The sequence below is a fragment of the Beta vulgaris genome, chromosome 6 (assembly GCF_026745355.1).
Source record: "Beta vulgaris subsp. vulgaris cultivar EL10 chromosome 6, EL10.2, whole genome shotgun sequence".
Lineage (NCBI taxonomy): Eukaryota > Viridiplantae > Streptophyta > Magnoliopsida > Caryophyllales > Amaranthaceae > Beta > Beta vulgaris.
Genome location: NC_079207.1, coordinates 66,794,017 through 66,820,486, shown reverse-complemented (window position 1 = coordinate 66,820,486; position 26,470 = coordinate 66,794,017). Strand labels below are relative to the sequence as shown.

Below are 26,470 nucleotides of genomic sequence, written 5' to 3'. Positions count from 1 at the left end.
TTTATGCATGTTTTGTTGTCTTTAAATGACAGATATGAACATGGTGGTTGAGGTTGATGGTGCCACATGCGCAAAACCAAGTAAGTTCTTCAAAGGTGGCTGCTTTTCTGCCATTTCTGATTCGGCTTGTAAGAAGGCTTGTAGCCAGGAGAATTGGCCTATTGGAATCTGTGTGCCTGTTTTCAGATGTGAATGTCGAAGGTCTTGTTAAGCTATGTTTTTCGATGAGTCCTCGTCTATTAAGTATGAGTAATTTTATTAGATATTTGCATCCAAAAAAAGTAATTTATAATCGTATGAGTGGAATGAATGGTTATCAGTGTGAAGTATAAGTCTCTTCAAAGTTGTATTGTACTTTCTAGTTGGTTGTAAAAGAATAATTTCCATATAATCTCATCTCAGTACTTCTTTTTTTGTGAAGCTCCATTTTTTTTATTTTTTTTTATCTCAATTGTTGAATATTCATCTATTCATGAAGTATAATTTAGTCCACCATGCGATGTATTAGCTATTACCTTCGTACTTTTTTACTTTCACCATTTGGTTTTGTGGCCCTATTCATCAACCGACTTTGTTAAGCTATCTCACATTATTATATAAGAAAATACATAGTCAAGTGGGGTCTTGTTAGATTCGTTCACTAGTGGAAAAATGAAGAAGGGCTGCGTTGAAAAAGGCCTGTAGGGCTGCGCTTTTTGACAGCAGCCCTTTCAATAGCAGCCCTTCACATTTTAAGTAGGGATGCGCTAGAAAAGCGCAACCCTTCATAGCTAGAAGGGCTGCGCTTTTACCTAAAAAGCGCAGCCCTTCCTACCAAAAATAAAAATATTTTTTTTTTTGACATTTTTTACTCATAATCTCACATTTTCTGAAATTATACAGAAGAGAAGAGAAACGAAACGAAAATAAACCCAAAACAAAAAAAAAAAGAACGAAACGAAAATGAAAATAGGAACAAAAACTAATATACAGAAGAGAAGAAATTATAGATCTGAAAATACAAGAACATTAATCAAAACGAAGATGAAAATACAAGAACATTAATCAAAACAAAGAGAAGTATACAAGAATATTATAGATCTGAAAATACAAGAACTACCTCCAAACATTAACCTAATAATGTTTAAATACATAAAACAAAACCCTAATACATGATTAAGGGAAAAAAAATTCGAAAATACTTAAAATGTCTATTTGGAGGCTTAAACGAACTTGGATGGCTTTAAAAGCCTAAACGTCATAGCATAGCGGTGGGTTTGACTCGTTGGGCCGTTCCGCTTCCGAAAAGGTATCACAATAGGCAATCGGACTCCGTCGGCATGATTCGTGCAAATCATTTCAAGCTTTTTGTCGCGTTTGTTGCATTTTCTGGGAGTTTTTGAGAGAGAAGAGAGGATGAGAGAGAAGGAGGAAAGGGAGGAGGGTCGTGAGAGAGGAGAGAGAAGGAGGAAAATGGATGAGGGACGTGAGAGCGGAGAGAGAATGAGGGATAATATATCTGAATCCCGCTCAATATTTCAAAGCCCGCGATTTTTATATTTCAAACTTTTTTAAGAAGGGATGTGCTTTTTATAAAAGCGCAGCCCTTCTGTTTTGTAGGGCTGCGCTTTTGTACACAAGTGCAACCCTTTACTAGTAGGGTTGCGCTTTTATCAAAAGCGCAGCCCTTACTCCGCAGCCCTTCCTTTTCTTTCCCCTAGTGGTTTCAATGCGATGATTTCAAATATTAAATTTTTATAATTTTTATTACACCCAATAATAAGAGATATTAACGTTTAAAAAATCATCTCGAAAAATGTGAAAAAGTAAATGGTGCAACTAAAAAAATATAGAAGTAGTATAAGTATCGATGCTTATCTTCAAGATTAAATTGTGAGAAAGTACGAAATTTTTTACATGTCGAATATGAGAAGAAATCATATCATGCCTTCGATGGCAAATGATATTGTTATATCGAAGAAGTAAATAAATAGTGTAGTCAAAACATTGCAACTATAGATGAAAGGAGAGAGTATAAATCAGTTGTTTCTATAGCAATCATAAATTAATGGTTGTCTTGTTCACTTTCCCTTTTTCCTTAATTTTACTTTAACATCGTATCTTCACTAGCTCATCTTACTCTCTATAAAATGGTGAATTGTATATTATCGCGATCCTAAGTCGATTATTTTCCATACAACCCCCCCCCCCCCCCCCCCAACCCCCCCAACATTCAAATTCAAGATTCATGCCTTGTTTGAGGTTTTGAAATCGATGAAAGTCCAAATTCAAAATCAAGTTTTGCAATTAGTTCATCCATTTCATTCTATTTGCCACACTTAACAACCAGTTTCTTCCCCTCCGAAAAAAAAAAAGAACTAGTAGTTTCTATTCCATAATATATGTAACTTATAAAAAATGCCAATACATTACTTTATTTGTATTTATTTCATAGAAAAAAAACTTACTTTGATTTGACAGAGTAATATAAAAACTAAATATAGTACTTCACAATAAGTACTTCCTCCGTCCAGAATGATATGAACACCTATTGGGACATTTTATTTTGATGTGATAAGTTGTAATGTGGTTATCAAATGTAATTTTATTTAAAAAGTTGGTGAGAGATAAAGTTAAATAACTTTTATTGATAAAATGTAGAGTGGTGGACCAAAGGAGTGTAAAAGAAAATATATATATACTTCATCCATTCGTTTTAAATGCAACATTTGAAGTAGCGCAGATTCCTATTTCAAATTTCTTTAGGGGTGATTAGAAGTAAGGAGCATGTGATCATATTTAAGTGGATAGAAAAAGTGTGGACGCAAAAGGAAAAACAGGAGGGGACGGGGACGCTAGGGGAGGGAAATTTGGGGGACCATAAAAATTTTTGCCACCAAATTAAATTTGGCTCCAAAATTAAATATGTCCAAAATTTTCATTTGGAGCCAAAGTTTTAAAATTGAACGTGCTTGATGTCACAATACTTACATAACCCTATTTCTATTTAAGAGTTCCAAAATCCTTTCAAACATTTCATTCTCCTACTCCTACCACAACATTACTATTGAATTATTAGCAAAAAGTTTACAGATATGAATAATACTTTCCTATACAGCACAATAAAAATAGGTTAAATTTACATTTTCTTGTCCTAACATAATAGCAAAAAACCCAGCAAAAACAACATCTTCTTCATATACATATTCTTCTCAGTGGCAACAACCCTAGACTTCTCTTTGCCCTTCTTTTCTTTCTTAACATCCATTGGTGCGTGGTAAGGTACTCTATTTCACCCTAATGTTCTCTCTTTCCTCCCGACTCTCAGAATTCACAATTTTCGCACCCCTTATCGTAGATCTAAGAAGATAAACCCTCTTATGGGCCGAAAAAACCTTCTTCAGCCTTGAGATAACCCTCCTCTGGCTCGAAGAAGATGGCCCAAACTCCTCTTTGTTTAGTTTGGGGGACTCATTAGGGGGGGTTTGAAATCAACCTCTTCCTCGCTCTTCTTCTTTCTTCCTATTTCTCAGCCCTTCACATCACCAATTCCAATGCTTTCATCTACTTCTCGCTCAAACAAATTGTTTCTTCACCGGTGTAGTATAATTTCCAGGCTTATGGATTTTGATCTGCAATTCAATTTACAAGATCTCGACAAATCATCATCTCTTCTTTCGTTTTAGCATCGAAGGCACCGTTACTGAGAGGTTGAATGTTAATCATGGTGGTATTTTTCTTCAGTGAGAGATTGAGATGAGAAGATGATCGAAATCGTTAAAAGGAATTAAATGGGTAGCAGAAGTAGATCTAGGGGTTTTCTTTATAAGAGAGAATAAAATGAAGAGAGAAAATCATATGAAGTGAAGAAGAGAGACAATTGAAGAGTGAGAATGAATTTCGAGGATTAGGATTCTAGATAAAAATGTTTTTTTTTTTATGAAAAATGGTTGATGATCGATCAATTGAATTTGATCTGTTCTGGATAGGTGGTAGTTGGGAGATGTTTTGATTTTTGGTGGGAATCATTAGGTTAATGAAAGGATGCTTATGATTTTAATCTGTTGGTTTATGTCAAAGGACCGACTCAACCAAAAGTTTAAGCTGATGATTGAGGCCCCAAGAATAGATTTATACTCTATCACGCCCCCTCATGCAAGAGCCCTTTGGGCTTGAAGTGTGGATGCAGCACAGGTCTCCCTCATACCTGGCGCTAAATATTCCACTTAGCAATGAGGGGGTGATGAGATTCGAACCCGTGACCTTTATGTCACACTGGCTCTTGATACCATATTAGACAGTGATTTGGTGAATAATCCTCGCTCAAAGTGAGGGTATTCAGGTTTTCATATATATATATATATATATATATATAATATTATATATATATAATATATATATATATATATATATATATATATATATATATATAATATATATATATAATATTATATATATTATATATATTATATATATATATATAATAATATACAAGAGGGCTATTACGTAATTACACTACATAAAATATATACAGCATAAACTAACGTTTATATACACTAATACCCCCCCTCAGACGGAGCGGGAGGACATTGGACACTCAGGCTGGACCGAAATCGTTCGAACAGGGGGCGTGGAAGGCCCTTCGTAAAGATGTCAGCGTACTGGAAGTCAGCTGGAACATGATCGAAGAACCCGAATTTGTCCAAGTTGGACCTTTTCTCGTACAAAGTGAATATCGATTTCCACATGTTTAGTGCGTTGATGTTGAACAGGATTATCAGAGAGATACACGACACTAATGTTATCACAGTACACAATAGTGGCTTTCCGTAATGGTTGGCGAAGCTCAAGGAGAAGGTTACGAAGCCAACAAGATTCAGCGACGGCATTGGCCACGCCGCGGTACTCAGCCTCAGCGCTAGAGCGGGATACAGTAGGTTGCCGTTTGGACGACCAACTAATAAGATTATCACCCAGAAAGACACAATAGCCAGACGTAAAACGGCGAGAATACCAGTTATAGGAGTAGCGGAGAGGCGAATACCATGATCAAGAGTGCCGTAAATGTAGCGAATAATGCGTTTTAGAGCAGCAAAGTGGGGCTCCCTAGGATCATGCATAAACAGACAGATTTGTTGCACATCATAAGAAATATCAGGACGTGTGAACGTCAAATACTGTAGGGCACCAGCTAACTGTCTGTACAAAGAGGGGTCCTTGACTGCAGGACCAGAGGTGGCAGTGAGCTTGGTCGTAGCCTCAACGGGAGTCGCACATGGATTGCAGCTGGACATGGCCGCACGAGACATAATTTCCCTGGTGTAGCTACGCTGAGATAAAAACATCCCAGACTTGTCACGGCTAACAGTGATACCAAGGAAATGGCGTAGGGTCCCCAAATCAGTCATAGCAAACTCGGTAGTCAGGGTGGAGATAATGCGCTGCAGCAAACTAGAAGTAGATGCGGTCAGGATAATATCATCAACATAAAGTAACAAATACGTTGTTGCACCCCCATGATGATATACAAACAGCGAACGATCACTAACACAGCTGTGGAAACCAATCTTGGTGAGAAAGGAGGAAAACCGAGTGAACCAGTTACGCGGAGATCGTCGGAGGCCATAGAGAGAGAGGGGGTTGTGCCGTAGTGGCAGGCACAGTGGTCCGAGGTGGGGAGGGGAAAAAGGGACGAGGTGGTGAGGGGGCATGGGGCCGAGGAGAGGAAGGTGGGGTGTTTGTGGGAAAAGAGTAATAACCGTTTAAAAACGGAAGGGAGGAAGAGTCCAAAAAATCATATGAAGTTGGATCATTATTGCCTAGGTGAGCAAAGGGGAACTTGGTTTCGTCAAATGTAACGTGGCGGGAAATAATAATTTTACCACTGAACATATCTAAACACCAGTAACCTCTGTGATTGGAAGGGAACCCGAGAAAGACACAACGAGACGAACGGGGAGCAAGTTTATGAGGAGTTTTGCTCGACAGATTAGGATAGCACAGACACCCAAAAGTACGCAAATGATCATAAGACGGAGTTCTACGGTAAAGGATAGAAGTCGGGGTATGAAATTGGAGAACTTTTGTGAGGGTATTCGGGTTTTCATATATATATATATATATATATATATATATATATCAAGATACAAGAGGGCAATTACGTAATTACATTACATAAAATATATACAGCATAACGTTTATATACACTAATAGTTTAGTCCAAATCAGTATCCTTAAATTAGGCTTAATTTTCATCATTAAGGGTATATAATTTCACGGTAAAAAACTTTACCAAGAATAGAAAGAAGAGAAATATTGCATATAATTTGAAACTGTCATTTAAGAAAATTGTTGCATTTAAAACGAAATAGATGAAGTATTAATAGTGAAACCATGTCAAAAATTAAAGAAAGTGACCAGACTATACTGGGACGCAGGGAGTACAAGAAAGTGGAATAGAAATGAAAATTGGGTAAGGTTCACAAAGATCTTTCATTATTATAAATATGTAAAAGATAAAAACAAAACGCTCTCGATTTTTTGGTATATAGAGAGCCACAAAGACAATTGATGTAGACCGAATTTGATTTTAGGTCTTAAGCGTCATATCTAAGATTTTAACCAACTAAGATGATTGACATCTGCAACTAAACACTTGTTGAATGTTGCTCTGACATAAACAATATCTTCATCCGTATTTAGTTACCACATAACTCATTTAAATTGCCATGTGACAATTAATTATTCCAGATGAAGTGAGTATTGATTTTCTCTTTACAAAAACCCATATCAAAAGGCAAACTATATTGTTTATAGTACATCATTAACTTGTTACAACTGCAACATGGCTAGGATTTGGCCTCTTTTTGCGATCACCACAACTTAGGCTTCTAACTAAACTTGGCAAACAATGGTTAACTGATTTACCCGACTTACCTGCTTTCTCCATTTTACTTGTATTTGTTGGTATTTCATCATCTTTTCCATTTTTTTCTTCATTTGCTGCTTTAAGACTTGTTTGGCTATCACTGCCAAAGCTATTGTCTTTGAATAAATCAGATAGCCTTCTTCCTTGGTGATCTCCATTTGAATTTGATTGCTTATATGGCGTGAAATCTGATCACAATTCAGGTGTTAATTGCAGTGTATATATATATATATATATATATATAATAATAATATATATATATATTATATTATATATATATATATATATATATTTATTTTGACGGGGCAGTGTGTATATTAAACTAGTTACTACGCTCGGGCTATGTCCCGAGTAAGAACAAATTTCATTTATTAACATAATACTTTATGATAATAACACTAAATACAACTTAGAGTAGTGATTAAGACTTTAGTATATGTACTACGCAATTTTTAAATTTTTTTATTGTACATGAATTACGTGAACTAAAACTCCCTAGGGAGAGCGCCACGTGGCACAGTTTCTTAATTCTTTATGCACGCCTTTTAATATATTTGTATAGATATTGGAGTTAAATTTTAGGATGTTTTGGAGTATGAGAAAAACAAAGTTATAGTAAATAATTATAAGAGAGAAAATAAGGAAGTTTGTGACACGTAACAACAACCTCATGAGCGTACTTGAAATCTACTTCGTCCGTTATTTTTCTATATATTGTAACAATTAGTAGTTTTATACATACGGCCTAGTAGAACATTTTTACTTTTGGTATAAAAAGCAACTTTAGTTGACACTATTAACCTTGCTTTATCTTACTAAACCTATCATTAATTACTCACCAACATATCATTTGTTGTTATAGGGGTTTTTATTTTATTTTATTAAGTGTTCATTTCTCTCCTAATCTAGTAAATCAAATTTACATTTATGCTTAATTACACACCTCTTTCACTTCTTTAAAAATCATACCCAAACCTATCGTCGCAATAGAAAAAAACGGAGGAAATATTCATTTATATTTTTTTAAAATAAGGAGAACTCCCTTGCAAGGGGGAGAAATTGAGGATCTTTCTTACAATGGTGGAGGATCAAGCGCATATATAACATGGATAGAAGGACAAAAGGACAGTCTTATAATCATTAGACCAACGTTAATTATCACGCATTTGAAATATATTCTTTTTCCTTTTTTTTTACTTGCAATATTTTCCTTTGTACAAGAATCAAGTAGAGAAGCGAGATATAATAAAAAAAAAAAAAAAAAAACCATGTGCTAGAAGGGAGAAATAAAGAACACATTGTTAAAATGTAAATATTTCAAGTAATAAAGAATTGCCAAAGTGAAAAATGTTGTAAGTAAAAAAAAAAAGACAATCTATTAACATCTATGACTGATAGACATCCATCTTTCTCTACTTGAGGGTGGCCAACCTTATGTAAAAGTAACTAACAAAACAAAGGAACTACCAATCGAACAAATATGTTATATCGTCCATGTCGTACTAAATACTTTATTTGTTTCTTTAGACTTGCAACAGTTCGACTATTTCAACCATTAATATCATTAATTACCGATAATTACAAATTATAGTAGATATTTTAAAAATATATATTGAAATAAATCTATCAACATCCCACTTAAATATATTTTTCCTTGACTATAAATTATCATAAATAAACTAAGTAAAATTTGTAAATAGTAAAAGTTAAACTTTTTTCTATGCAGTAAAAATCAAACTATTGTTAGTATAAAGAGAAGGAAGAAGTAGTAAATAACTAAATATAGTAATGGATAGTGGTAGATGAGTCCAAATCCTCTAGAGTTTTAGTAAAACTCTACAAAGTAGAGTTGTATCTGAGCCATGCATTTCAAAATCAAAGGCTCATATTGGTGGAAGAGAAAGATTTAGGGAGTGAATTTTGATGAGATGAAACAGGAGATTTTGAAAAGAGAATATACAAGCCATTAATTTGTTATTCAATGGTTGATATTGCACAAACTCTACCTTGTAGAGTTATTGTAGAGTTATTTGAATTCTCTAGAGTTATTGTAGAGTTATTTGAATTCTCTAGAGTTGTAAAATAACTCTACAAGGTAGAGTTTGTGCAATATCAACCATTGAATAACAAATTAATGGCTTGTATATTATTTTTTCAAAATCTCTTCTGTTTTATCTTATTAAATTCACCCCTAAATCTTTATCTTCCACCAATATGAGCCTTTGATTTTGAAATGTATGGCTCAGATACAACTCTACTTTGTATAGTTTCACTAAAACTCTAAAGGATCCGAACTCGTGGAAAATGGGTAGTCTGGAGGTTCTAATGAAGTTGGGCTAGGTTTTAATTTTGTAGATCTCTATTATATAAGCCAAGGGGTGAGCTACGGTGTCCTCCTGTAAGATTACTTCTATATCCTTCACTTATCAAAAAATGTTAATTATAAAATATTGAATTCCTTCTTGATCTATATTAATGTGTAATGACTAATAAGGAAACTTAAAATTGCCTAAATTATAATAACATGTAATGTACACATAATATATTTTCCAAAAAAATATGCTTCAAAAGAGATATTTTTGATTAAAAAATTATACTAATCTAAGTAAACCAATTCCAAATAATTAAAAAGTGAGAACTTACAAAGTTTTTTTCTAACTAAACTTCCAATTGCAATCACAATTTCAAAGAACATACATTAACATAAACATACCCAAAAAAGGACAATCTCATTTTTTCATTTTTTGCCTTTTATAATTGTCTTCTGTGTCGATTAGGATAATTTATCATTTTATTATTCAAAGGCTCATAATAGTCGTTTGTGTTAGTTGGGATAATAAAACACTATTTTAAAATTAACGCACGCATCGCGTGCAATATAAGACTAGTAGTTGACTAGTTACATGTCCGAAGCGCATGAAATGTCATTGTCACTCAACTTTGTCCACCCGAATGATATTCCAATAAAATCCAAAAAAGAAACAGATTTTATAGATTTTACACTGGACTAAGTCAAAAAGGATCATCAAAGGTCCATATTTCTCCATTTACTATAGAAATCAACAACGACATTAATAATTTATTGCAATTCAAATCAAAAATATATTTTTCGATATTTTTCAAAACAGTGTCTTGCACAGATCCCCTATGTATTACACTTTTTTTATGAGTTCTCTCAATACCTTGTTTTTTGGTTAATGCATTAGTTTGACTTCTTATAAAAAAAAACTACAAAATCACATATATATACAAGATTCGATCTTCAAATTTGGATATTACTTTTATAAGACTTTTTTTTTTTTTGATCATTTCATTTCATCATTCCAATATATAGGCCACTGGCCATTATACAATCTCATCTCAATACAATTCTCAGACTTTCAACAATAATTACTAAGGTTCTCGCCATATAACTACATCAGCATATTTTGAGATATTATTCTGAGAGAGGATTGATCTGACTTTCTGAGAGCAGCCTTGACTATGGCTAAGCATGAGAGGGAAGCCTTTGTTGTGGGCAGATTGGATGAAATTCAAAATGAAGCTCAAGTGAGGTGGACCCTTTGACGGCGAACCACACCATTGCAGAGCCAAAATTGAGTCAGAAGAGATGACTGTAGGGCGGTTTTTGAAAGTACAGTGGTTTAGAGAGATCTGAATCGCTCTGTGAATTGCGAGTACAGTTGCTGCGATTGGGTTCATTGGTGGAAAGGGGCAAGAGAAGAGGCATATCGTCTTTCCTTTTTCGTTCTCTAGGAAGCCTTGATATATCCCACCATGGAAATAGTTCCCTGATATGCCAACTGACCATGATAATGTTGATATGCAATCTTCTTGCGGACGATTCTGGGTAAGCCTCAAACTCGATTGAGGAGAACTGCCCCATTGAAGGCATTGTGGGTGCCTCAAAACCTCATCCGTTGAGTATGGGAAAGAATCCTTCCAAGCTTTAGACCACCAACAAATGCGAACCAGAACCAAGGATTGAAGATCATTCAGTGAGCAAGCTTTGTTGTTAAAAACCCTTTCGTTCCTCTCTTTCCACAAGGACCAGATTATTGCTTGGAATGCGACGAGCCAGAATTTTTTGAAAGTTTTATTCCTTCCCGGGAAGTCCCATTGCTCTAGTGCTAGCTTCAAAGAGGCAGGCCAGACCCATGAAATGTTCCATAGGTTCCACCACCAACTCCATAATTGCATTGCAAAGGGGCAATGAAGAAATAAATGCGCTGTGTCCTCAGGCCATGATTTACAAAAGGTGCATCCAATATCTGAGATGGGGATGATATTTAGAAGCGCTAATTTTTTCTTCGTGTTTATCCTTTCCATTATTGATAGCCATATGAAGATTTCGACCCGTGGAGGCGCTAAACCAGCCCAAATCTTGGGGATTACATTCTTTAGACATGGTTCAGATGATTTAAAGAGCACCTCATAACATGATTTTACTGAGAAAGACCCTGATTTTGAGAAGGTCCATCGAAGAGTATCGTCCATTTCCTGCTTTAACTCCACGACCTGCAATTCTTTTGATAAGGATTCCCATTCAGCTTGATGTCTTGGTCTGAGAGGTCTGATCCAAGCGGGCTGCCAAATCCAGGCATTATTGACCCAGCAGCCCATTGAAGCTACCCTTGCCATTGGGTTGGGAGAGAGCCTGAAAAGGCGTGGAAAGGCCCTCTTTAATGGATAGTTAGTCAACCATCTATCCTGCCAGAAATAGGTATTCTTCCCATTACCAATAGACTTCCTAGCACCTTTTTGCAAAATTTCGTGAAACCCCTGTTGTTTGAGAAGGTGATTACACAAAAATCTCCACGGTCCTCCTTTTTTGCTTTTCTGAATATCTGCCATATTATGAGTTGATTGAAGATTATACTTGGATTCAATGATTTGTCGCCATAGAGCCTTTGGTTCGTCAAAAAAACGCCATAACCATTTACAAAGCAGACCCAGGTTGCGAAAAAACAGGTTACTCACATTGAGCCCCCCTAGCGATTTTGGGAGTTGAAGTAACTCCCATCTCACCAGTGCCAGGGAGCGTTTATCCATACCGCCGCTCCAGATGAAATTCCTCTGAATTTTTATGATCTTGTCAATCACTCCTTGGGGTAGAGGATACAGAGACATATAATATATCGGAAGATTCGAGAGAGAGGCTTTGAGCAACGTGATTCTTCCTCCAATTGAGAGGAGTTTGCCCTTCCAAGATACAAGTTTTTTCTTCATTTTTTCAATCAGCGGATCCCATAATGAGATTCTTGAGATCGTTCCTCCTATTGGCAGCCCAAGATAAACGATGGGGAAAGATCCCACTTTACAGTGGAGTTTTGCCGCTGCCTCTTGAAGCCAAAACTGGGAAGTATTGATGCCAAGCAACTCACTCTTATGAAAGTTGATTTGGAGGCCTGAGGTGAGTTCAAACAGAATAAGAATCTTCTTAATGTTGGTGAGCGCCTCCATGTCCTGAGCTGCGAAAATTATGGTGTCATTTGCAAATTGAAGATGTGTTAGTAAAGGACCGTTTTTACATACTGCAATACCTGACCATAGATTCAAGGATGTAGCTTTCTTGATCATGAGACTCAGAACTTCAGCAATCAGTATAAAAAGGAACGGAGAGAGGGGGTCTCCTTGCCGGAGACCCCTTTGAAGCTTGAAAGGCATGGATGGAGACCCATTAAGAATCACAGATGCTGCCGCAGAGGTTACACAGGATGAAATCCATTTTCTCCAAGTGAGAGGAAAACCCATCTTTTCTAAGGTCCAGTCCAGAAAAGACCATGAAACACAATCAAACGCCTTATGGAAGTCAAGTTTGAGCATTACAGACCCTTTCGATGAATGTTTGCAAGAGTCCAGGAGTTCCCCCACAATGAAGGCACTATCCAGTATTTGTCTTCCCTCTATAAATGAAGATTGATGAGGGCCCACCAGATCACTCATAACCCGCTTCAACCTTCGGGCCAACAGTTTTGCAATCACCTTATAGACACATCCGACCATACTAATTGGTCGGAAGTCTTTAAAGCCCGAAGGAGTTTCAATTTTTGCAATTAGTGCAATAAAGGCCACATTACTGCCTCTTGGGAGAATGCCTGTCTGCCAAAATTCGTGAATCATCAAGTAGAAGTCCTCCTTGATAGAATGCCAAGAGGCTTTAATAAAATGGAAATTGAATCCATCGGGGCCGGGGGATTTTGATGGATTACAGGAGGCGACAGCTTCATCTATTTCAGTGTGAGAAAAAGGGGCAATGAGATCATTTGCTTGAGTTTCGGAGATTTGGTTAAAGGAGAGATGAGAGAAGAAAGGTCGGGTTCGGTTTTTTTCGGAGAAAAGGTTACGGTAGAAAAGGATAGCTTCTTTTTTGATTTTTTCTGGGTCGGTTATTTTTTCCCCCTCTATCTCAAGAACTGAGATATTATTTTTTCTTCGTCTGATGGAGGCACAGGTATGGAAAAATTTTGAGTTTCTATCTCCCAATTTCAGCCAATTAACTCTGGAGTTTTGAGCCCAATGAATCTTCTTTCTTCTAAGCCATCCCCACAAGTCAAGCTGGGCCTGTGAACGAGTGATTATTTCATCCGGGTCTAAATCACGGTCGTTTGCCACGTTATCCCAATACTGGATCGTGTCTTCCAGTCTTGATATAGATGAATCAATGTTTCCAAAGATATGAGAGTTCCAGGATTTGAGTTCATTTTTCACCCTTTTAAGTTTTTCCGTGAGTGAGAGTCCACCCGAATTCAGCCATGTATCATCAATTAATTTCTGACAGCCTTTGTGGGTGAGCCAAGCATTCTGGAATCTAAATGGTCTAGGACCCCAGTCTTCTGATTGTGATTGCAAGAGTAAGGGACAATGATCCGAAACACTTCGCCTGAGTATGGATGCTTTGAGTGAAGGAAAGGCTGCTATCCATTCGGATTGAACAAAAATTCTGTCTAGCTTGCTCTTTGATTGACCCCTGAACCATGTGAACCACCCATTAGAGGGGGTGATTTCAATGAGATGTAAGTTGCTGACAAATTCTTGAAATTTCGATGATCCTGCCTCATCAAAGTGATTGCTTCCTCTGTCTCTTGAAGAGAGGACTTCATTAAAATCCCCGGCAACAAGGCAAGGTAGATTAGAGCTTAAACAGAACTCTTGAATATTCTCCCATGTTGCAGCCCTAATACCCGAGTCACATGAGTTATAAATATTTATGAGAATACAGTCGAATTCTTTCAAAGTCCCTTCAATCGCTATCCAGTTCCGCTCTATTCTGCTTTCTCTCAGATGGAAGGTTGATTCTCTCCATAATGAGATTAATCCTCCAGAACTACCATGAGCAGGACTTATGCAAAAGTTGGAGTCATGTCCTCCTCCTAATGAGTTTGCTAGAGGCTGGCTGAGACTTTCCAGTTTGGTTTCCTGAATGAATATTATTGAGGGTTCATGAGAGTGGATGCGTTTTCTGAGAATGTTACGTTTAATTTTGGCTCCAAGCCCTCTTATGTTCCACGAGAGCAAAATCATGGTTTAAAAAGGTTTGATGTAAGATGTGAGGTGAGGCTTACTGATTGGATTCCCAGTCCTTCTCCTGACGAGATAAGATCTCCATTATCTTCTCATGGAGATCTGACAGAGGACCACTAAAATTCATGCCTAAATTTAGGCCTAAATCAATTATTTCAGAGGCTATCAAGCCATGGGAGGGTCTTTCGTTTTGGTTTATTGGTGGAGGTGGAGGTGGAAGTGATTGGTTATGAGTTGAGAAACTTCTTTTGCCTCTTTTTCTCTTTTGAAGTTTCTTTAGCCTTTTTTGCTCTCTTTGGAGTTTGAGAGGGGAAGGAATGAAGGCTTCAAAACCAGGGGGAACTGACGGGCTTGATGAGGTTGGAGATGATGAGATAGATTTGGGCTGGGATAGAGTTTGGGTATTCGGTTGGGAGGAAGACTGATGATTGAGCTGTGAGATGTCGGCTGAACCTGGGTAGTGAGTGGGGTTATAGTAATTGAGGCTGAGATCAGAATTATTGGGCTGGGGAGAGGAAGTATGGTTTAAGAGATTTGGGTTTTCTGGGCTTGAGGGCTTGTGACTTAAAATAGGTGGGTTAAAATATTCCAAGGATGGGTTTGATCCTTTTCTTGAATCAGGTGGGCTATTGACTGAGCCCATTTTGGTTAAGTGCTGATAGGATAATTTTGGTGAAGGAGGGGTTGAGATTTTTAAGTTTTCAAGGGATTGCCCTATTTGGGAGGAGAGAGGGCGATTTAGATTTCCCATGCTATTTTGGCTAGAGGGTGACTTTCCTGGGGAGTTGAAATTTAGCTTTAATTTGGGAGATGGGTATTTTGGGGGTTTTGAGTAGTTAAAAGGTGGATAAAAGACGGCTGTTTTATTGGGAGTGAGGCTCAGCTCATTATTGGAGCTTCGTAAATCTGACCCAAGGTCTATTGGGCTTCCAAGTTCAGTGACACGTGGTGATTTGAGAAGGCTCTGAGATCTGGTATCCTTGTCTTCTTCCTCTGACCTTGTTTGCAATTTTTCGCCTGACTCTTGATCAGAATCCTCTTCACCTGAGACTACCGGATGTGCATGGCTATCATCATTAGGTTTTGGAAATTCCTGTGGCTGGTAGAGGTTGCAATCTTCTGACACAAAAACCTTAAAGGTTTTATCCTCAATTTTTAATAGAACAGGATTGTTGATGGTGAAAAGACAGTCTGTTATTATCAAAACTCTTGCACAATCTAATCGTGAATATTCCACTGATTTTACTTTTCCATAAATACATCCAATATCGAAGAAATTCCTGTAACCCCACGCTGAGATTGGAACTCCATAGATGGTGAGCCATACTTCTCTCCATAATCCCACACTGGAATTTGTCACATTTCGTAACTCCAAAAACCATTTTTGGAGCCATTGACATTCTATCATTGCTTCTTTTTCCTCCATGGAGTCAAAGGTTATAAGATGGAGTAACCCTCCCATAGACCTAATTCTTAGGATGTTAACTCCTTCTGATAGAATGTGATTTTGAATGATTTCTGACGAGGATGCCGAGTTTGCCACTGCAATGACACTTCTCCTTAGTTGATCTTCCATTTCTGGGTTGTTCCTTCCTTCTATTGTGATTATTTCATCCCCGTCTAATTCGCGTAGTTCAATCTGGTCTCTTAGTTTTTCGGTTTCCTCACCAAGGACCCTTGAACTCATAATTCTGTGTTTACTCATTTCGCGAGCTATATCGCATGAGTTGGGTTCCAAGAGAAGGTTTGGGATGAGAGTTTCAGGTTGAGAGTTATCTTGGGGTTTTGGGATTTTGACATTGTTTTCTTTTGGTTTAGACAGATAGTTGGGTTTTGAGCTTTTGGCTTGTAGTGGTTTTTGGGTTGAAATTTCCTTGTATGAACGGTGGTCTCTATAGGCTGATTTTTAGTGAGTCAATGAGGGGGTTTTGATTGGAGGTTTGAAAGGCTTTTGGTTTGGATTTGGTTGTCTGCTGGGGGTGTCGAATTTTGCAGGGTTAACTCTTAGAGTATGTCTCCCTAGTTTTCTCCCATTCTCTCGTTTGATTGCATTAAGAAACGCTTGGGTTGAGAAAAATTTGAGGAAAGCAAAATGATGGTCACAATTCACTCGTTTCTTGAATGGGATAACCAAATCTGCAATGTCTCCATGACGACTAAAGATGTTGATGATTAACTGGGGATCGACATCCGGTGGTAGAAAATTTATGAAGATGGTTTTATGGGCTAGGTTTGGTGGTGGTTTGGCTGCAAACTGCTTCCTTCTGATCGTCGTCCATCCATTACCATCTTTCAAGCTTCCTCTCGTTCCCACTCTCTCTCTCTCTCTCTCTCTCTCTAACCATTTTTTTATTACTTTTATAAGACTTTAGTAATGAGCAAACTGACATTTATAAGTCAATTAATATATATCACAAAAAACAACTTTAATGTATTTTAAATATAATTTCCTATATCTAACCTCTCATATGGAATTTACGTGAACCCAGAACCCAAAACCCTTAGATTTAATGATATAACTTACTATCTCTCACATGAGAGACCAAGATGCAAATCTTGGTGGAAGCAAAATTTCAATATTGTTGGAGAAGGGGATTTGGAACTTGTTGGGCCTATAAGTGAGTGACCTTGTGCGAAGGCAGCTAAGATGAAATTTATTTTACCACGGGTTTCTGAAAGGCGATTTTTTTTTTTTTTTTGGAATATACATGAATTAGTTATCGCACACAAGATAACAAAAGACAAATTAACTCCTTCAGAGTTGGGGAATTATTCTTCTCACTGTCCACTAGTTCATTTGACTTATTGGGCTTACTTATTTGCTTCCTCAATAAAAGAGTACTTGACTTCGAGTAACAATGTGGCCCTTCTTAAGAGACAGATGAAAGGAAAACCCCATCTGTATTCATAAATCATAACTACTCCCCACGTCTTTTAAGAATAATCATTGTGTGAATTCAAGATCACCCTACATATTTTGATTTTATGGCTTGTTCATACTTAAGTTCAACTAAACTTATTATTTTCTTCACATATAAATGTTTTTCAAAATATTAGAGTAGCTCTTTATATTTTTTTCAATAATTGATAAGGAAGCTATTAATTGATCGAAATTACAAAGCGAAAACCTTAAATCCGAGTATTGCATTATTTATTAGAAATCGGAGGGAGAATATTACTACCATGAATCATAAAACAAAATATAACAATAACATCATCATTATCGAATGTAAAACTAAAAATCGACTGGAGTATGATTGAAAATCTATGTAGTTTGTAAAAAAAAAAAAAAATCTATAAGACTTTGCTTAATTCATCTGACTTTTACTAAACTAAAACTACTTTTACTTATTTTAAATTGACTAATAACTGATTTTATGACTGATATTTGCTGATCATAACTGATTTTTAATGATTATAACTGAATTTTTCCGGTTGTTTTATATATTTCACTTATTGAGTTTACTAACTAGAATTGTATTATTTCATTAATAAAAAGTTATTATTCTAATTAAAGTTAAAAGTGTAGTTGTCTTGAAATTCTTACCACCATTGACACTCAAGAAATCCTGTTCATCATCTGATTCTAGCCAAGGCTTTGAATCAAAATAGGCTTCCTCTTTACTACCTGCTTCATAGATAATCAAGCAGTATAATTACTCACTAATCATGATAGTTAATACATCAAAGCTAGCTAATTTTAAAAAAAGCAACAACTTTTTCTAATATTATTATTTAACTCCAAATACTAAGTTTTGTACCCATAAGATATATATTCAAGATTAAAAGTCCATATAAATCAACAAAATTCAAGCTCAATTTATATAAATATATAGCTTGAAACTAAGATCGTAGTAGTATTATAAAAAAAATTCAAGAAAATTAATATAATTACCTGCATAATAAACTAAAGCTAGCTAATTCAACCCCAAAAAAAAAACATTTTTTTTCTTATATTATTATTAACTCTAAATACTAAGTTTTGTACCCATAAGATATATATTCAAGATTATAAGTCCTTATATATAAATATATATATCAACTAATTCAAGCTCAACTTATATAAATATATAGCTTGAAACTAAGATCATATTATAATAAATTCAAGAAAATTAGTATAATCACATGCATAATAAACTAAAGCTAGCTAATTTAACCCAAAAAAAAACAACTTTTTCTTTATAATTATTTAACTCCAAATACTAAGTTTTGTACCCATAAGATATATATTCAAGATTATAAGTCCTTATATATATATCAACAAAATTCATGCTCAATTTATATAAACATATAGCTTGAAACTAAGATCAAACTATATAAAATTCAAGAAAATTAATAAAATTACCTGCAGTTTCCCAAACTGGAGACTGAACAGTATTAAGTGCTTTTTCCAAGGTTTGAATAGAAGGTGGTTCAGTAGTTTTGGTAGAAACACATGAACTCATGCCTAAATACAAAAACACTCTCTTAATGTTTTTCATAATTTTGTTTCAGAAGAAAAAATTTCAGGGGGAAAAGAAAAGGTAAAGTTTTTTAGTTGGTTGAATAAATGAAGAATAAAACAAAACAAAAGTAAAAGTAAAGGGCAAAAAAAATATCTAAAAACTGAAAATTTTGTTTGTTTTCTGGAAATGTGGTTGTTGATTTCTGCTTTAAGAGATAGAGAAAGAGGAGGACAAATGATTTTGGTTAGCTTTATGCTAAAGATGGGAATAGTGGGATGCTACTTGATTGGCACAACTGTATAAGGTAAGAAACACAGAGATAGAGGGGGAAGATAGACTTGATTGGGTCTTGAAAGTGAAGTAACTTAATGCTTTCATTTTGCTACAATATTGTTGTCTCAATTTCTATGGAATTGATTTTAACTTAGTTGAATTTAATCTTTGTGTAGTAATTTTTGAGAAAATGAAAAATATTAGTAGATCTTGGTTAGTTTCAATATACTTTAGGAAAAAAGTTATATACTTCATCTGTTTCGTTTTAATGCGACAAAGGGGTATTATTTGTGAGATATAGAATATTCTTTTGTTGCATTTGAAATGAAACAAAGGAAGTATCTAAAGTATCTATGACTTATTTTGAAATTACTTGTCTTAATTGGGGAAGTATGCATCGCTTTGGTGGTTAGTGGACATATATTAATCTTAAAAATCAAAATACAACATCATGATAGTGATTAGTGGATGAATTTAATATTTTAGTTGCCCCATATCAATCTACTCCGCTTCGCATCCAAAAAAATCATCCATATATAACATTGTTATTAATTTAGACAATAGATATTTAATTTGAATATGGTCTTGCTTGAAACGGTAATGAAACATCACTTTTAATGTCTTTTGTGAACATAACTACTATTATATATGTTTTTTGTAGTTGGGAGATGTATAATATACTAAAGTCTTTGCCTTTGATATTATTGTAATGGACAAGTCAGATAAGTATCACCGTTTGAGATAGATAAGTTTGCATTGTTTTGAGTTTGCTTCGGCTGAACATTGTATCTTTGTATCTCTCTTTGATTGAGAATTTTGTCTTGATATAAAAGGGTTGAACACGTGTGAATAACAATTTTCTTTAATTTTAAATTTTAGTCTTTTAATTAGAGTTATGTAATAGGATTTAGTGGGCGGGTTTAGTGAAGGTAGATATTTAGTTGGATGACAATCCAATTTAATTTGTAATCATTTCGACTAGTTTAGATGTTGAACTTGCATTCGGTGTATTTGTGCTTTGGTTTTGTCCCTCTATTCTCTCCTATTTCCTTGCTAATTGACTCACTCGTTATCAACCCAATATTGACTTGTAACTCGTAAAATTTGACTCAGTGCTCGTTTGATTGAATGTATGGAGTGCAAATTCCTTGAAATATTATTTTCTCATGTAATTGTATTTCATAGGAATTGCTAGATGTTGTTTGGTAATTCAAAGGAAATGAAATTTCTCATGGGAATTTCCACTTACCTAGGTCCTTCTAGGTAAGTAACTTCCTTCATTTTGTGAGAAGTGGAACCTCTTAGAAATTTCTACTTCCCATAAATTTATCGACCTAACAACACCAAAAACATTCCAATTCTTAAAAATTCTAACTTTCTGTTAGATAATGTTAACCAAACAACCCCTCAATTTACCCATTAATTAGGTGACATACGATTGATCTCTCTCCACCCGCCTAATAATAGGTCTACAGTAGCTACCTTACTAGTCCTGTGCCTTTTGAGTTTTGATGTCGTTGAGAACATTATAATAGACTAATAGAGATCCTAAATCTTAATTTGGTTAACAATTTGTTTATTTGGCAGCTTTTTATAGTGTTTTTTGGGTTGGAAAAGAGATCTCTATCCGCTTTACAGGTAGTGATTTACTTGTATATGCAAAGGACTGTTTTCCAATTGCCAATGTGTTAAAAGTCTAGCTTTTTTTCCCTAAAAAAAAAAAAGTCTAGCTTTTTCCTCAATAAGAAAAGTGGAGCTTTATATTACTGCCATAACTGATTTTAACAGTAAAAGAACCAACTTTTAATGTATGAAGTATCAATGGACTAGTTACTCCAGATTTTAAACAGAAACATACTTGCTCTATTTATAATAATAATTGCAAAACTTCTCTTTGTTGGATATTTCAACGTTACCAATTTACCATATTTGGTTAACAAATTCTCTCGTCACTATCCTCATCACACAAGTTCTTCCTTCCCTCCCTGTATGTCTCCTCATCACATGGATTCTTTAGAAAACACGTCTCCGCTCCATGTCGCAGTTAATATAAAATGGAGAAAGTATTATCATTTAACTTGTGCTAAAGCTTGGTGTACGACATCATCATCTACGAACGGCCTCAATGTCCACATTATACGGTAGCTCTCTAATTCATCACTGGATGATTTAAAATTCAATGAAGAAACAATCTTTTCTTGCATCGTATAATCTTGCTTTACCATACTGTAGATGACTGCCATAAAGGAAGCGCAATTAGCAGCATCAAGCTTTTCGGGGGAAGTTACTTCTTGTTCAGAACCCTGGAGCTCCGTCTCTAATTGGTCATCTGAGTTCATACATAAAGCATTGCCTGCCTTATCCATAAGGTTTTCAAGATTGTTGATTATGTCGTTGGCTTTGGTTAAACAATCCTGAAGGTTACACAAACTCGTGTTCATCTGAACAACACTCTGTGTGCTATCATAAGCATTTATGCAACCCGCTTCTATGTATGCTGTTACACGCATTGTTTCATTCATTTTGAGGATGTTCTTGACCAGCTCTGATGATTCATATATTGAAGGGTGCCGGAGAAATTCAAGTGCCTGCTGAAATCTGATAAGAGATTTCCTTCCAACTTCCACTAACTCCTCAAACTTTATAACTCCCACCATAAATTCTGCCAGTATTTCCCTCACTTCATCATCAGGGTTGGATATAACTTTTCCTTCTCCTTCCATTCTGAAAGATACATGAAATTATGAAGCAAACAGAAATGAAAGGCAATGTATGATAGCCATACATCCTAATACAAAGAGACTGAATTTGAAGGCATGAATTAAGTACTGCAAGCAAAAGCCAGATTTATCTCATACAACTACAACTTTGCCTATCATTTTAACTATTGTACAATTAAGGACAATATGAGCAGTACATCGTGGTCCAAAACTACAAAGCCAACAAAAAAAGCCACTTATTCCGTGATTCAACATCACACCAAGAACACCATTTGAAAAAAACTGCCTTATCTTTTACTTTGATTTGTGTTTCACCATTGCTTAGAGACTATGCTAAACTTCACTTCATCTTATCAAACGTCATATAAATTTCCTGTTGTCGAGATATAAGCCATTTAGACTTTGACATCTTATCACTCATGCTCAATTAATTGGTGTCAAGAACAAGCACAAATATAGTCTGAAATCATAAAAACAATTGAAAGTGAAACAAATATATGGGTTGAACAGAAATTGATGTTGAAATGAAAATCAGTCTTATCATATAGCAAATTCAAGAAGATCTCTTGCATATAGTATAATCGTCCAAATTTCTAAAAAGTTACGAAATGCATTACTATGGATGATATAAAATATATATACCAAATTGCAAATTCTATTTGGATATCGCTTTATGAATTGCAATTCTAGGGCATGCATACCAGCCAACTTATGTAGCCTTATCAGCTCCCATCTTTTCTGGTCCATCTCAAAATAAACTAAAGAAAAACTGATGTTAAGCTTAAAATATGTAATGTGGACAAATAAGTGGAAATTGGTGGAGATCAAAGTCAATTGTCGCAAACCGCTTTCTTGGTTTTAAGATAACAAAAATTACTTCGAGTTGTAACAAACTTCATAGCCAGCATCAGGATACTCCAAGCAAAGATCAAACAGCTCAAACGCCTTAAAAATTGACTTTTATGCAACTTAACAGCCTTGCAATCAAGCAGGTCATCTAACGGGACCTAATCTTATCTCTTGCAAACATATTTTGATGCATACTGAGAAGTCTAACCTGACAAAATTAGCAATGCATTACCTTTTGCCAACGTTGTTAAGCATTATAGAAGCTAATTTTAACATCGACCACAGAAACGAAGTTCCTCCCTATTGTCTCGACACTATCACATCCATCTGACTCCTACACCAAAGGTCCAGTATCACTGTATCAGGCAGCTCTAACTAATGTATAGTATTGAGTTATTTCGGCCTCTGTTATCCAAACTCTTCATTTCACCCAAGTACTTTATCAAATCCTCACACTCTCACATGGGTATGGACATTCAACACTTCATTTTCATCAAAATCATGGAATTGCTTACATTTGTGCTCCATTTCTCTCCACCAAGGTAGCTTAACAGGAAAATCAGCAAGTCCAATTGTAACATCCAACTATCCCACACAGGCCCGTCCCTCAGCGAGGGGCGGCCGCCCTCGGCCCGGGGATGACAGGTCATTCATTACTGATTTCCAGCCACAACACTTGAAAAATTGATCTGATGAAATTAAACAAGAACAAGTGAACACAAATATGCGCATCTACAAATTGTAACATAAATTTTCTTATCATTTAGTTCCATGAAACGAAGAAGTTATACCAGAAATTCGAATCATAAGTTTATAACATGTACTAAAAACATGAAATAACATATATGGGATAAAAGAAAAATAAGTTGAATTCATGAAACAAACAATAACAACCGCATAAAACAAATCGCATGAATAATCACATGAAATAGATCTTAAAAATCGCAATTCCATACCAAAATCCGCAACAAAACAAGTAGATTCAGGTAAGGAACAAAACAAGAACCTGGAACGAGCTTCTGCAATTCGAGCTACTGCAATTTGCGTATGAGTGACGAATTTGCGTATGAGAGGTTGTAGAGGTTCTAAAGGAATTTGCTTATAAATTGGGCCCGTCACCGTGAGGGTGTTATAATTGTATCTCTATTATACTACCTCCGTATTTTATTAATTTACCCTTTTTGACTTATAACACTATTCATCTTTATTACTTTGACCGTCATTTATAAATATAATCATGTGTGATATTGTTTGATTCATCTCAATGTATAATTTTGGAATATTATAATTTTTAGAAATACATAATTAGAGATATTATTACTCAAAATTTTACATCGATAAATGTGAAAAGTCAAGAAGGGTAAACTAATAAATGACGGAGGAAGTATAAGGGAAGGGGGGAGAATGGTGTCCTCTTTTATAATGCCTATTTTGTCCCCTTCTCTTTCTAAATTACAAAAAGATCGGAACGTCAAAATCATAATCGGCACTCAAAAAAAACTACCGAAAATTAATTTACAACATTCACTCACAAATCACTTAAAAGAATAAAACTTTACAAATCACTCACACAATTGAGAAAATCACGTTATAAAAATAACGCAAATCACTCAAATAATCAGGAAACTTTATTAAAACTTAAAATTAGCATACAAACTAAAACTAATAACCTAGAACGTCAATACATATAAAAAATTTTACAAAAATTTACTTACAAATCACTATTCTCACGAACCATTCACAATTAATGGTGGGTCATGATAAAAAAAAATAGAGGTGTATTTGTAGTGAAATTGAAATTTGGAAGTTAGACAAAGAAAAAAAATTATTTACTTTTTTATAGTGTTCGCTATATATAATGAAATTTTTTCATATATTTGGACCTATCTTTTTCTATTATATAATAGCGATTAATTATAAAGGTAAAAAGGTTTAAGTAAAATATCATTCAAGAATTAAAGTACAACATATCTCTATTATATAAGAGAAGATGGGAGTTATGGTGTCCTCGAATGAAGAGACTATGATACCCCCTTCCCATTCTAAATTACAAATCACTTACAAATCAAAGGGGGCTTCAAACAAAAATACAAAAAATATAATTATAACAATCACTAACAAGTCAACTAAAAAAATTGTATAATTTACGTTATGTAAATCACTAAAATGAGAAAACTTTACAAAAACTTAAAAATTCACTTACAAACTACAACCTATGAAAAAATTGACTTGAAATCAAAGTGTCCACTTTCGTTACAATTTATGAAGTACTGTACTAAATCCAAAAATCAACTAAAAAATTATAATATTAGAAATTGTAAATAAATTCAATAAAAATTCTATTTTGCTCATAGAATTTAACTTTGAAAAGTAAAAAAAAAAAAAAAAAAAAATTGGTGAGAGATTTAAGTGACAGAAACTAAACTAATCAAATTTTGCAATTAAAAACAATTGTACTTCGTGTGTCCAATATTCAAATTTTGACTCTTATACCGAAGAACATCAAGTTTCTGTTTCGAAAAAAATTCAAGCACGCATCGCGTGCAGAAAAAATCTAGTAATTATATAGGGTTGGCAAAAACTGTCCAACCTGAAACTGACCTGAAAATTCCGAGTTCAGGTTGAGATTTTGGATTTGAAAAATAAAATGAGTCGACCTAACCTAATCTGAAAATATAATGGGTTAGGTTCAAGTCGACTTTTTCAACTTGAAAATAACCTGAAATGACCTAGTTTAAAATAATTTATATTATGTTGGGTTAGGTTATAATATTATTCTCACTTATATTGGGTCAAATCCAAATTTTTGGATATTAAGGATTTCTAAACATATAAAACCTAAAATCCTAGTCACTCAATTGTTTTTCACTTCTCAACTCACTTCTTATTTTTCTTACACCTCAAATTATTCAAGGTGTGTGAAATTCCTCGAGTTTTCATCAACTATTTAACTCCTAACTCGTAAGTTCTTCTAAATCTTCTATGAGTTCTCTCTAGTTATGTTTTCTTTTTGTCATTCTTCTTTTGTTATGTTTTTGGTGTAATATTTCTTTTATTGGCTATTCAACTCTTACTTGATTCTCTTTAGCTGTTGCTCTGCGAAAGCATTGAGTTTTGGATTTGGGAACATTTTTAATTGTAACGGGTTTTGTAATGAAACTCCACCGAAATTTTTAAAAAATATTATTTCATTATTGAAGTGTTTCTTTAAAAAGTGGAGAATCAAAATAACTATATAACATGTTGAATGTCGCTCTATAGTTTCCCCAAGTGAAAAATATGGCGGTAATAACGCGCTGACTAAGTTAGGTCTTCTGCTACTATTAAGAATGCTTAGAAGTCAGGGCGTCACAAAAAGAGTAAATAACTACAAACTAGTGTAAACACGTCTACTGCTCTTTGAGTTACTCTATGTTAGACAATCAATTGGGTAAAAGTTTAAGGGGTTAAAAGTAGGGATGGGCAGCTGGACCCGTCCCAGACCCTAATTTTTTTTTTGCAGATCCAGACTCGGACCCTAAGGGTCTGAAAAAATTGGACCCTGACCCAGACCCTTAGGGTCTGGAGGGAGGGTCTAGGCCTGAATTCTTTATTTTGATAAATTTTTAGCATTACTAATATCAATAATCATCTGAAATTCGCATGAAGCAAACACAAAAAATCGTATGAAACAAACACAAACATATAGTTTGAAAAAAACATAACAAACACAAACTTATAAACTGGAAAAAAAAAAAAAAACAAACACAAAC

At 34.9% G+C, this 26,470-nt stretch overlaps 2 protein-coding genes across 11 annotated transcripts; both read right to left on the bottom strand.

Moving 5' to 3' along the window:
* Positions 1-6,447: 6,447 nt before the first annotated feature.
* On the bottom strand, positions 6,448-19,282 carry LOC104897589 (uncharacterized protein At3g27210). 6 transcript variants are annotated; one of them, XM_019250458.3, is made up of 3 exons: positions 18,777-19,245; positions 17,979-18,062; positions 6,448-7,095 (listed from the first exon to the last, which is right to left on the bottom strand). In XM_019250458.3, the coding sequence occupies exons 1-3, from the start codon at positions 18,910-18,912 to the stop codon at positions 6,803-6,805; spliced, it is 513 nt and encodes a 170-aa protein (XP_019106003.2). In that variant the 5' UTR covers positions 18,913-19,245; the 3' UTR covers positions 6,448-6,802. The 6 variants fall into 6 exon arrangements, with proteins under 6 accessions (XP_019106003.2, XP_010682806.2, XP_048503285.1 ...); XM_010684504.4 differs by having other exon boundaries at positions 17,979-18,059; positions 18,777-19,230; XM_048647328.2 differs by lacking the exon at positions 6,448-7,095 and adding an exon at positions 7,508-12,378 and having other exon boundaries at positions 18,777-19,282.
* Positions 19,283-20,989: 1,707 nt separating this feature from the next.
* On the bottom strand, positions 20,990-23,839 carry LOC104897587 (hypothetical protein). Of its 5 annotated transcripts, none has more exons than XM_010684499.3 (3): positions 23,725-23,839; positions 22,951-23,407; positions 20,990-21,873 (listed from the first exon to the last, which is right to left on the bottom strand). In XM_010684499.3, exons 2-3 carry the CDS (start codon positions 22,992-22,994, stop codon positions 21,219-21,221), a joined length of 699 nt encoding a protein of 232 aa, XP_010682801.1. In that variant the 5' UTR covers positions 22,995-23,407; positions 23,725-23,839; the 3' UTR covers positions 20,990-21,218. The 5 variants fall into 5 exon arrangements, with proteins under 5 accessions (XP_010682801.1, XP_010682802.1, XP_048502551.1 ...); XM_010684500.3 differs by having other exon boundaries at positions 23,675-23,833; XM_048646594.1 differs by having other exon boundaries at positions 23,234-23,407; positions 23,675-23,833.
* Positions 23,840-26,470: the final 2,631 nt, after the last annotated feature.

Excerpts from the sequence above, each read along its gene's own strand:
- LOC104897589 (XM_048647328.2), bottom strand. The coding sequence starts at position 18,912 with ATGAAAAACATTAAGAGAGTGTTTTTGTATTTAGGCATGAGTTCATGT. Across the intron at positions 18,063-18,776 it reads TCCAGTTTGGGAAACTGCAG|CAGGTAGTAAAGAGGAAGCC; the intron begins GTAATTTTATTA and ends TTATCTATGAAG. Across the intron at positions 12,379-17,978 it reads TTTCTTGAGTGTCAATGGTG|CTCAGGACATGGAGGCGCTC; the intron begins GTAAGAATTTCA and ends TAATTTTCGCAG.
- LOC104897587 (XM_010684499.3), bottom strand. The coding sequence starts at position 22,994 with ATGTTAAAATTAGCTTCTATAATGCTTAACAACGTTGGCAAAAG. Across the intron at positions 21,874-22,950 it reads CTTAACAACGTTGGCAAAAG|AATGGAAGGAGAAGGAAAAG; the intron begins GTAATGCATTGC and ends TGTATCTTTCAG.